The following is a 13,108-nucleotide window of genomic DNA, read 5'->3' as shown; positions in this document are numbered from 1 at the left end:
AAAAATTTTGAATCACTACGTTGTACATCTGAAACTAATATAATATTGTAAAAACTATATGTCAATAAAAAAATAAAAAATAAAAATTTAAATCCATTACTTTAAATGTAGTAGCACGCATAGCGACAAGCTTCAAATTCACAAGTTGGTGTGAATTTCACCCTGGCATTTTCATCGAGGACCCATGTCTAGTGAACACACTAACCTGACTCCTACATTTCAATAACTGGAGATTTATTTAAACCTAACACATGGCTATTCTTCACAGAGTTCTAAGTTTCTTCTCTCATGCAGGTATCTGGTTCTCTTCAGTTTTTAGATATTTTATTTTTATAGTTCTATATTATTTTAAAAATACTCAGGCATATCCATATATTCAGACTAATATACATAGACCCACAGAAACCTAAGTAAATATCCAAAAAGACATAACACCTAATAAGGGCAGGACAGAAGGAGAGGTAGGTCATTTCGTTTATAAACAATTATGCTTATAAACCGTTAAAGACACTCAAAACCTAACGGCTACAGACAAAAACCTAACCATTAGAAAAGATCCAAGTTGAGAGTTTATTGTACATTTTGAGTTATTTTCCTTCCCATCTAGTCGCTCTGCCAACAATAGTAACTAGATGACATGTTGAGTTCCTTGCTGCTCTCAGTACTGTGATCTGCAAATTAAAGACCTATGACGATTAGCGCACTCTCTTGTCACCATGGCATAAAAGCAAGCAGACTAGTCCTACAGGAAGATCTGCTTTTGCCCAAGTGGGGCAGGAAAAAAAAAAGGGTTGGGAGTCTTAACGTACCAAATGTGAATGATTAATCTGTAATGCGATGCTGATATTCATTTTTAAGAAGAAAGGTAAAGCAAGCAGCACACTGGAATGCATAAAGAGAAATGTCACATGAAGAACGGGAGCTCAATGTGAATCAGAGGGGACGTCTGTCTGCCCGATGGGCCGCTCCTTGGTCTTGCCTTATAACCACCAATTAAGGCTACCTGTTAGCCCAGGGCAATTTTCCAGCCAACTTAATGAAACAGTTATACATGTAAGAAACATTAGCCCAGATCTGAGACGGTAATGCTAATTTTCTAATAGTGAGGGTGTGATGTTATCCCCTGCGCCACCTGGACACAATATAGAAACTGACAACAAACATTCTCCCAGACAGCATGGTATTACCGTCCCACCAGTGTGCAGACTGACATCGCCACAGAGGACAGCATCAGTAGAAACTTCCTCCAAAATTTATCCCAAAGTTAGTGAATACTGGTATTTGGTTTTTATTAAAAAGAAAAAAAAAAAAGAAGGCCAGTGTCTTCAAGTGTTGATTTCTTTCATCATAAGCCATTTCCCAGCTCCAGAAGCTTTGAAGTGAACGCGTCTCATCTGTCAGGCAGCCCCTCACCCCCAGCCTGCCGGAGTCTGCGAAAGTGAGACCTATGAGTCTGTCTTACCTGTAATCTGACTCTGTCCTTGTGGATTAAAAGGACTTGGTGCAGAGTTCAGGGAGGGCCGTGGGTTCTGAGGCGGGACACCTACTCTCATACTGGGATGAGGGATGCGCCCTAAATCACTGAGGCGGTCAGAGAACAAACTAGGTTTAGAGTCATCAAGCTTCTGTCTGTGCCCTGGAAACAGCAAATCATAAAATAAAAGCATATTAATTAGCTGAACAATTGACCATGCTAAATAGATACGTGAACATACATACTAGGGGTTTAAGCCAAGGAATTGTCAATACTGATCTTTATAATGATGCGTCTATATAACGCCTTCCATTTCAAAGGGCTTTGTAATAAGCATCGTCCGGTGGCAAGCATCCCTTGTTCTGTTCTAGGAATGGAGAGCCGAGGGGCCCAGAGGGTGACTCGGGGCCAAGCATCAGCGGTGAGGCCCAGACACCAGAGCCCAAGAGGGACTCTCTGGGCGCCCCCTCTGGCCTCTCGGGGAGGCTGGGAAAGGTGACTGTGTCCTGGGCTGTGTTTGCTCATTTCATGAAGGAGGAAACCTCCCCTGAAACTTCAGAATCTGTGCATGGGACACACAGTGGGCCATACTTGGGGCAGAAACAGAGACAAACACATCTGTTAAAGGGACATTTCCATGATGACCATAAGTGACTTTTTCTTTTTTATGTTACCACTGTACCTTATGGAGACTCCTTTCTGAAAAATTAAAACTCAAACCGAGAACCCCTTTAAGAGGAAAACAGAAATACAGGCAAGGAAACTCAAATCCTCGAGAGGAATGTGGATATTTTGTGATACGCCAAAGCCTGAAAGCGTATAATAAACTATGTTAAATCAGAGAGAATGCTTTTTTTATTTTAAATCTAGTACTGTGGTTCTGTAAGAGAAACTGAAAAATACCCTTTGGGTTACCATGTGAATGTGAGAATCCACTATTTAAAAAAAAAAAAAAACCAAAAACCTCACTTTGTCTCTCTTCTACTTTATTCAAGTGTAAAATCCACAGAAATTCTAGATATTAAAGAACTATGTAAGTTGAAATATAACCAAGGTACTAAGACTTTTTAAAAATCATCCAATCATTCTTAGCAAAGAGCATGGTATTGCCTTGGTGCAGGTATAACTGGAAAACACCTGAATCTTGATGCGACATTAGTTAAGTGTAAATCCGTAGAGTGGGACTGTGGTGAACAAGTACACTAATGCTTACTGCCTAAACAGAAATATATTCCATATTCTGTACCAGTGAAGCCCTGGTATGTTGCCCCAACAGTTTAGTAAAATGTTAAGTAACTGAAGCTGATTCAAAGAAGAGCCATTTAAGATGATGGCTAGAAGAAGGATTTGCAGGAAAAATTAAGGGCATTAGGAGTAGTATCTATAACAGAAGAAAACCTTGAAGGAGGATTAAGAGCCTTCGAGAAGGGGAAGGTAGATTCTACAAGTAGCAAGAACACCTGGTCTCCCACTTAGTACAGGACAAGAGGAATATATCAGGACAGGGTTAAGCTGAACATTAGAATTTCCCAACTATAAGCTGTCTTCCTAAGACAAATTCCTTATTTTACTTGCCCCCAAATGTATTTTCCTGTCTCCTTTTTCATTGCCTACCCAGCCCAAAGAAAACAGACAGGAAGCCAAGGCTTGGTAATAGGAGTGTAGCTGTCTCCCCAGCCAAACATGTTCCAACTAAGGCCCATTAACTGAAATGCACCCACCACCCTATTTCCTGCCAGTGTAAGTCTGGGGCATGTGCTACAACTGAGGGGCTAAGATTGGGAGAAAAATGATCAGGAAAAACTAGGGAAACTCATTGCTTACTGATAGTTGTTTTCCCCACCATTTATGACTTTTTATCCAGATTACACATAGATATTTGAAATCTAAAGGACCTTTAGGGATTACCCAAAACAACTCCCAGACCCCAGGAAGTGAGGTGTTCATAGATGAAGTGACCAAGGCCTGCAGAGATAAGACAACTAGCCCATGGGTCTTAGCTATTGACTAGCTCAGCCTGGACCAGGATGCAGCCCGGGTCCTAGTGGACTCAGCCTTCCACACATCATGTGGCACCATCCATGCTGGATCCCAGCTTCTCCCTTCCTCTCCCAGCTGCTACGAAGGACTGAAAATATCCAGATCGCCAGAGTGAGGCACCTGAGGACTAAGCCCTGGGAGGTGTCAGGCTGGTTTTCAAGGCAGGCAGAAGCAGCAGCAAGGATTCAGTTACAAAGTTAATAGCTCACCCATTACCCTAAACAAACTTCCATCAGTACACCTCACTGTGTCTTACAAGGTTCACGATTAGAGAATCATACAGTACTTGTCACACTTAGATCCATGGATTCTGTTCCTCATACACATATCAAAAAAAAAAAAAAAAAAAGGATTGCTGTGGTGTTGATACAGCTGTAAACATTAACAAGAAAGCTTATGGAATTGTCCCTGGAAGTTATTTAATAGGCCATATTTTTGGAATGGCAGATTCCCTGAGGGCTGGGGGGGGGGAAGGGCTACACGATCTTGCATGGTTCCTTTATATACTGGGGCTTTATGTGGGCCATGGGTCACAAGAAAATTTAATAAGCTTTGCCTCTGCTTTCTACAGCCCTTTCGTTAGGTTTTCATGGAGACCGTATGAGATGTGAACTCAGTACACAAATGTGCGAGGACACGTTTATTTTCTCTGAGTCCGGTGCTTCGGGGCAGTAATAGGAGGTCGTAGGCCAGAATAAAGGACTTGGAGGAGCACGGATGTGTGTGAGAAATTTAAGGGCAGGTGAAATTTGAAAAGCCTCCATCACCTTTTGGAAATGATCTTCGAAGGCAAGCTACCGAGTATCTACACACACCCTAGAGTAATTCGGGGAACATCTATCTGCAGCTGCATCTATACAAAAAACATACCCATTTTTCTTCCTAGAACGTCTGCCCCTTCACAGCCACCACCACAACCACAACAAAATTCTTACAGGAGAATGAAGAGCAAAAGCCGAACGGGTTCTTCATCTTTCAACCATGACAAATAACTGCTACCGCTAAACCACATCAGGGTGACACAGGAATGACGGGCTGAAAGAAGAGGTACTTAAATCCTCAGCACCCAAGCCGTCCCTTCGGAAACTGGGGACTCGGAAGACAAAGGGCACACCGACTTAAATCAAGGACAGGGTACTCTGCCACGGTACAGGGAGAACCAAACCTCATCCAAAGGGCCAAAGAGTGGATCTTCCAAGCAGGAGGAAGCTATAAAGAATGGAGAACTGCTGTCTCCATGTTGCACAGTCTTGCATATCTAAGACTATGCAAAAGCTCGGTCCGGGATCTCCTTTTCTAGTTGCACTGCCTGCCTTGATCAGTGGCTCTCCCATCCAAGCTGAATAAAAATATCCTCTACGGAGCTTTGAAAAATATAGATGTCCATCAGCTCAATTAAATCGGGAGCTCTGGAAGAGGGTCCTGGGGAAAGTTATTCTTTAAAAGCTCACAACATAGTCCAACGTGCAGCTGAGGTAGAGAGCCACAGCCCAGGACGATCCCACAACCCCACTCGCTCAAGGCCACCGACTCACGTCCATGCCTCCCCCATCACTAGGGTGAGCCCTGACCTCTGTCCTGAGTTCCAGGTTTGTGTGTCCCTCTGCCTACCTGACTTTGACTCTCCCCTGGGACATCTCAAAGGTATCTTAAATTCAGCATATTTAAGACACAATTCTTGCTTCTTCTCTCCAAGAAACCCCGTTCCTCCCTAAGAGTCCCCCATCTCAGTCAATGGCACCAGCCACTCAATCCCTTAAGCCAAAAACCTTAACACTTTCCTTGATTTTCCCTTACATTCAATCCATTAACAGATTTTGTCATTTCCATCTTGAAAGTCTATCTCGAATCTGTTCAGTTCCACCAGCACAACCCTCACCCAGGACCCCATCATGTCTCTCTGGGCCTCTGCCATTGTCTCCCTTAGTGTCCCATTCCAGGACTTTTCCATTTTCCTGAAATGCTCTCCCCGGGATTCTTTGTACAGCCCACTCCTTCTCATCCCTTAGACCTCAGGGTGAACACCACCTCCTATGAGAGGTGCCTGCCTACTAGACCCAGAGTAGGTGCCCTCCCCTCGAGCACACCCTGTTTATTTCCTTGATGGCTGTAACCACAATCTGTAATTATCTCATGCATTGATTTGTCTCCCCTGCAAGACTATGAGTCCAACAAGAACGACTGCTCTGGCATGTTTACAGCTCTAATTCTCACAACCCAGTTCAGTCCCTGCCGTACAGTAGGTGCTCAATAAATGTTTATACAATAAATGAATGAATGTTCTCCTCTTTTAGATAAATGTCTTGGTTGAGAGAAATTTTTCTGGCCCAGGATATCATATTACAGCGCTATCTTTCCCAGAAAAACTCTTTCCTTCTTATTTGGCAGTCTTGTGAATCCAGCAGGGAAACCCCTTTTTTAGAGACCAGCCTTTATTGATGTTTCCTAAGAAATTTCCCTGAAGAACATTCATTTAAGTGAAAGCTTGTTTGCTTGCTTGCTTTCTGAAAAAGCCACATTTGCTCTTACTATAATTCTTAAGCATTGCTGCAAGCCATTTAGAATCATAGTGCTGAAAAGGACAAGAGAAATCATTTTGACTCTCAGTTTTAGAGCAGGGTACTTCTTTAATGGAGAGGACTCTGAGTCCCTGAGAGGGGAAGTGACTTGCCCAAAGTCACATAGCTAGTGGCAGGACGAGAACTCAGGTCTTCTGACTGCTGGTCTGGGGCTCTTTTCCCTCCCATTTGGCAACCAGCTTCTTTTAGATTAAAACAGCACATCATCAGTCATTCAGAAAAAATCACAGTCAAAAGTGAATTTCAAGTGGAAAAAGAAGTAGTTTTCAGAACAAATTTCATTCAAAAAGTTCAGTGTGTTTGGCTGAATATGACTTTTGTTGCAACAAATTCAGGGGCACAAGAAGAAAGTGTGATGGAAAAGGTCACAGCATTCACACATCCCTAGAGCAAAGACACATGAGGAACGGTTAAGTCACCAACCAATAGTCTAATGGTCCCATTCTTCCCCACCCAGCTTTCAGTCCAAGGGCAAGTCACCCACGGTGAAAGTTGGTAATGTTGCCTTTAGAACTTCTGCTTAAAAAATCACGCTTCTGAAACTGGTCCGTGAAGACTCTGAAACCGTGGTATGTGAACTATGAAAACAAACGTGCCACTCTGATGTAACCCATTTTGCCCATTTTTATAAAAGTCGATTGAGCACCGCTTCACAACTCTGGAGAGGCAGGTGGGCGCCCAGCCAGAACCTCACGCTCTGTGCCCTGTATTCAGTGCACAGAGTGATGCACTACGCCAATTAGTGAGCCCTCTTGAAGGATGCCCAAGTGCACTTACAGAAGAGTATGCCTTTCACAATGGGCAGGGCGTGTCACAGCCCCTCCGCTCTCACGTGGCACAGAAGGGTCATTTTGCTGGTCACTAGGGCATGACGTTTGACAGCTCTTCTCTTTACAGTAGTATTTTAAATCAGTTTTAAACACTCACTTGTTTTATTAGGTATCTATCTACTTGTATCCTGGGTATCAGGAAGATACAACGTTTAAATAAAATAAAGTTAAAAGGCAGATCTGCAATAAAACATCAATCAGGAATCAGTATGGCATCCATATTCAGGTCAGTTAGTCTAGCTAGTGTGTGCTGGGCATCTACCATGTGAGCCTCACTAGGCATTGTAAGGAGGAGCGGGGAGAAAATATATAAGATAACGTCCTTGCCCTCAAGCAGTGCACAGTCTAGTAGGGAAGAAAGGCAAGCAGTTAAGTCTAACTGCAAAGGACTGTGTGAGACAATCACTGAAATGCTACAGTTTGGGGATCAATTGAAAAAATATAAATATGGACTATTTCAAAATATTAAGGAAGAGGTGCTTTTGGTGATTATGTAAGAGTATGCCCTTAGGTTTTAGAACGGGTAACTAGAGGTTAAATGTCCTGATGTCTGGTATTTGCTCTAAAATATTTCAGCAAAATAACAAATGAAGCAAATACAGCAAAATGCTATTAATTATAAAACAAGGCGATGGGTACCTGGGGTTTTATGAAATATAATCTCTTTGAATGTATGTTTGAAATTTTTCACAATAAAAAAAACTTTAAAAAGTAATAAAATGCCGTTGGAAGAACAGGGGAACAACTGATGCTGACTAAACGGGAAGAGGAAACCCTCACCGATGAGATCATTACGTCCTTGAGGGTGGAGGAGGATCCTGATAGCCAGAGAAGGAAGGAGAAAAGCTAGTTGGAGGACAAATGACAGAACCATGATAACAGACGTCCTGTGAGACAAGATGGTGCTGAACATATATGTGATATTAACCTAACCAGAGGCAAACCATCTTCAAATCACTTGACACTTCTCATTTGACAACATTAATTCTTTTCAACGATGCAATATATATGGAAGTCTGTCTTTTAAGACAGATCTTTTCATCCCCTGACCAATAAAACAACACTTTGGCAGCCCCTGAGCCTCCTGTGTCATGCCATCAGGCCTCCCTGGAGGAGAGGGGCGTCTGGGAAGAGATGAGCTAATTTTGCTGCCAGCAAGTCAAGTGATAGAATGAGATCTGGTCCAATACCCCAGGGCTCAAGCCACAGGGTAGAACCATCTAAGAATGTTGTGACAATGACTTAGAGAGTAAAAAGGAACAGGGGAGAGGACTTGAACCAGAATTACCATTTTTCAGAGTAAATTGGTTATATGCAACAGAGATGCTATTCCACAGCAGTTCTGGGGGGACAAAAATGATGCCTTCAATTCTAATCTCTCTACCTTGAAAGTGGCACATGAAAGAGTGTTTGCAGGGAGGGGTTAGGGAACAGGGTGACTAATTTTAAAGTCATAACTCAATTCCAAATGAAATTACTTGGAATTTTACCTCTAAGGATGAGCGTTACTACATTCCCGCAAAAATGGAAGATGACACAGACTCAAGTGAGTTCTTAGGGAAGCCATGCAAAGTTTGGATCCAAATACTTTATTGAGGCTCTAGGTTAAAAACCTTGATTTTCTGCATTCCTACATATGCGTGAAAATGAAAATACTATTGAGAAAAGTGAAACTCTTATCTGTTTACATTCAGATGACTACATTTCACTGGTGGTTTGTGAAAGTCTAAAAATCGAAGACCTGTACCCTTGTCATGCACCCAATGTTTAGATAAGTTCTTCGCCTCTCCCTGACACACCTCCCCACGCCACTACAAACAGCCCCAACCAGCTTCTCCTCTAATTTCCCTGTTTCCATTAATATAACTATTTTCTAGTCTCCCAGGCTCAAAATCCAGCCTAGGTCTTTTCCACCTCCCTTTCCTAGACCCCAGCATCTGGTCAAGCCCATGCCTGTAGTTTCTGCAGGTCTAGCCCATCTACAGGGATGAGCCCCTAGTTTCCATTCCCACTAGGACCACTCCTAACCTCTCACTTGTGGTGAAGATACCAGAGCAGCAGGCTGGCATATATGAAAGGGCACCAACCAGCTGTATGACCACAGGAAGGGTTTAATGGAACTCTCTGAGACCTAGCAAAAACGAAGAGTTCGTTTCCATAATTTCTAAAGTCCTTTCAGTCCCTAAATCCTAACATTAACGTTATGTACCTGCTCCAACCCTTTCAGTCGTCTTACAGTGTCTATCAAATTAAACAGAGCCCCCTGAGCCCAGTAAACAAGGACCTGGAAAAGATGGTCTCAATGTACCTTATTACGCTTTCTTCCAATGGCTCCAACCATACTGCTCCCGGCCTAGGCTTCACTCACACTGGACACCCCACAGTTCTTCAGAGTCCCTGTGCCTTTGCCCAAGCTGCCTCCTCCACTAGAACTGCCTCTCCCCAGTACCTCCATTTGGCCGAATCCCTTCCCAGTCTCAACCTGGTCACCACATTTGTTCTGGTCTTTTCTGTCTGTAAGGCCTCTGGTTTCTATCACAGCAAACTGAGAGCAGCTACAACTGCTTTTCGTCCACTACATGTGGTTATACTTAAGTGTAGTAGGCATTCAGTAAGTATTAACTTTCTGTGAATTGATATAAAATATTTATATAAAATTTCAAACCCTAATATCTTAGCTTCTCCTGGACTTGGCTGTGAACTCCCTGAGGATGGGTGTCACGTCCTACATCTAACACGTAACTTTGAGTCTAGGTACAGAGAAGGCACACAACAAATACTTGTTAAATTAATAAATAAGAATATTGTTACATTTAGAATTATCTCTCCTTTTGTCCAGTAAAAGTCAGAGAGGAGGGGCCGGTGGGCGGGGGGGTGGAAAGGCTGGTTATTGGGCAACATTTCCCACAGTTAAATTGATGAGTCTCTAATCTTTGCTGGGAAAGGCTGCTGAGTCATCCTTTTTCCTAAGACTATGCTGTCTGGTTCAGGTCAAAAACTATTTCGGGACTAGAATAATGAAATGGACTAAGAAACTGTCTTCATGCTTAAGGAAGGCCTGGAGCCCCTCCGAGCCACTGGAAATTAGCAGCCATGGAATATGATGTGTGCATGGGGCCCCAGAGCTCACACAGGACGGCCCGTGAGACAAGACAGCCCTAGACCACTGTTAGTGTGTGGCTTCAGACAGAGGACCACAGATCATAAACAAATCCCCTTCCAGGAGATTCTTCTCTGATGGCATTTCAAAAATGAACTAACAGATCTTCCCTCTAAGGGCCTTCTTAATATATAAACCAATTTCTAAAGGAAAAAAAAAATGATAATCACTACCACATATCTTCAAGAGCTCTCTTTCGAGCCCTTGAACAGAGTCAGGCATGTAGAATTCAGAGTTTATCAGGAAAGAAGAGAAGAAGAACAATTTCACCCAAGAGAGGTCTGAAGCCTTCCAAGTCTCTTGGGTAAAAACATAATTATGGGAAGAAAAACATAATCTACTCAAGAGACATAATTACATAGTTAAGCCATAGACTCCATAGAAATATTCTAGGAACTCCAGTTCATAGAAAAAAATGTTAAAAGCTTGAATTTGCTTTCTTTTAATAATAAGAGGCGCCAGTTTAGATCAGTGAGTAAAAAGTTCACTCTCCCAAACTCGTATGGAGTCATTTTTTAAATATAATTAGATGCATGAGAGAGATCATTGAAGGACAGCCTCTTTCAAAATGTAGGCTTGTAAAGGTTAAAGAATTCAAGATCTTTCGATAAATACACAAATGAAAGAATTGTGAGATATTAATTCGCATGTATATAAATGCAAGTTACTCTATAACTTTTAGATTTTAGGCCGTGGCAGAGCCCGACAATCAAAGAATAAGTATCTGGAAGAAAGGACAGTCGCTCACCAGGGAATAACCCCTGAAAAACATATGCTTTGAGTACAATCCTTTTTCTTGAAATAATGGAGTCAAGCAACCTGAAATATCTAAAGGAAGAGAAATTCATGGGAGGTAAGGAGAAAAAAGGATTTTAAAAATGTAAAGAAAGACCCGATGAAAGCGTAATGGAAATATACAGGAGGAGATGTAATATTTTTGCAGGCGGTGGAAAAAGAACTAAACCGGGAACCTGGCTGACTTCAGCTCAGCCCCTCTCCTCTGTCCTAATACGTCTCTAATCTACTCTGCCTCTTTACCTCTAAATTCTCTGGCACTTTCTTTCTAGTTCCAATCCTGCTGCCCTTGACTTTGCCTGCCTGTTGTTTCCAAGGGATGCTTCTTTCCATCTTTACTCGCATTCAAAATAAGATTATATGAATTCGAATTTTTCAGAGCTGGAAGAGAATGTGGACTTCACCAGACCATGTTTTATTTTAGAAAAGGAATTGATGCCCAGAAAACCTCTGTGACTTGCTTGAAGTCACGGAAGTAGGCAGTGACACTGGACACTAGCCCCTGACCAGCCTCTGTCCTCTTTTTCATATGCCAGGCTGCCATACAAGGAAAGAAGGAAAAAAAGGCTAAGGAAAAGAGACCTAAAAAGAACAAAATAAGAAAAAGCAGAGAAGCTTAATTCAGAGATTTTGTTACATTATACCCAGTCTTACTGACTCCGTTTTATCACAACACATCTTGTTCTACTAATTACAACCCAACATCCACAACTGTCCTGGGCCATCAGAATCCGCATCTCTCCCTTCAGTTTCTGGGAAATGAACAAAAGATCTCTTTCTCTATGTCTACACTTTACTCACAAAACTTAGTAAAACTCGAGTGTGTTAGTTCTGAAAACATTTCCTTTGCCTTCTTTGACTATAATATATTCCTACACACCACAGTTTTGTGTTACTGGCCTTTACAGAGACCCCACTGAGAGATGTAAAGATTTTTTTTCTTAACGGTAACGTTTTAGGCAATGGAAATGGTAGTTTCCATAGTTGAACAAAAAGCATCACTGTGTATTTGCCAATAATCCAGCTAAACATGGATGGCATTATTCTTCAAAGAGTCTAGTGACAACTAGCCTACAGACTGTCACGCAATTCCTGGATCCTGGCTGAGTTTCCTTAGCATGCGATCTTCTCTGTTTCTCTTTCATTATTACGGTTTGGGGCATGTGCTGTGTGACTGTGTGTGTGTTTCGAGCAAAGAAAAAAAAGCACTACATCGAAGCAATTAAAAAGTGCAAAGGGCTCCTCTCTTGACATTTGCTGCTACAGCCGAGGAACATCATTTTCAATTTTCCCCTTTCTGTTAACAGGAAGAAAATGTTAAAAAGTAATAACCAAGGAAAAAGTCAGCCAGCTCCCGCAGCCTGGTCTTGCTGTGCTGAATGGCAGTGAAGATCATAGAAGAAGAAAAAAGAAAAAGACAGGGGAGAAAAAAGAGAGGGAGGGGGAGAATGTCTTGCTTAAACTGGACCTAGTCCAGCTGGCAAGAAGAGGTGGTTTTCCTAACGCTTGCAAAACCTGATTACTTTTTTTAAAGGAATGAAGAAGAAGGAGAGGTAAACACAGCCATTAAGACAGATTTAAGGTACTTAGTTTTAATCTGGTCTGAGGCCTCTCCAATTGTCTGCCGCTCTGCAATTCTCTGCTCGCTAGACAGGAATACGGGGTATGTCAGTGTCTTCCGAGCGGCCAGTGCTGTCAGCTGAGCTCTGTGGTTACCCTCTCAGGTCAGGCATGGAAGGAACAGCGGCTTAAACAATAATGGATGGATGTCTGTTATGTGCTGCGTCTGTCAGAAGTCTGTTCTACTACATTAAAGGACTGTTGTGTTTATATCTACACAACAGGTCTCAAACAGATTGTTTAAACGTGCTTAAACAGGAGATGTCTTTGAAATAACCCCCCCTAATAAAAGTCAGATGGGTAAGGAACTGAAAAATGCCATCAACAACATTAAAAAAAATAACAACCTCATTTCTCTCTAAACTGCAAGGGTAACATGATATAAATTCCAAAATAAAACAGTTTACAAGTTAAACTCAGAAAAATTCCCTCGTGCATCAGCAGCCTTTTCCAATGGAATAGCGCTTATCCACCCATCCATACACCCTTCCTAAACGCTGTTGCACAAGGTACTATAGTCTTGATAGACAGATAATTGCTTTGTTCAGCCATGTGTAATGAAGGTAGTCTATTGTGTTAATCCCGGTACTCTTATCTTCTGCGAACTCTG

General features: G+C 42.1%; 1 protein-coding gene across 4 annotated transcripts in view; it reads right to left on the bottom strand.

The window, feature by feature from the left end:
- Positions 1-13,108, bottom strand: part of RUNX2 (RUNX family transcription factor 2) — a 224,374-nt gene that overhangs the window by 53,260 nt on the left and 158,006 nt on the right. For 3 of the 4 annotated variants that reach the window (XM_082347622.1, XM_082347620.1, XM_082347621.1), the window contains exon 6: positions 1,463-1,636. The exons of the other annotated variant lie outside the window; for it this stretch is intronic. In XM_082347622.1, coding sequence (XP_082203748.1) covers positions 1,463-1,636 — 174 coding nt within the window. The remainder of the gene's footprint in view (positions 1-1,462; positions 1,637-13,108) is intronic. 4 annotated transcript variants of the gene reach the window in all.

Source organism: Balaenoptera borealis, assembly GCF_965194805.1.
Source record: "Balaenoptera borealis genome assembly, chromosome: 12".
In the NCBI taxonomy this organism is placed as follows: domain Eukaryota; kingdom Metazoa; phylum Chordata; class Mammalia; order Artiodactyla; family Balaenopteridae; genus Balaenoptera; species Balaenoptera borealis.
Note: the sequence above shows the minus strand (reverse complement) of the source record. Positions and strands in the feature narration are given on the sequence as shown.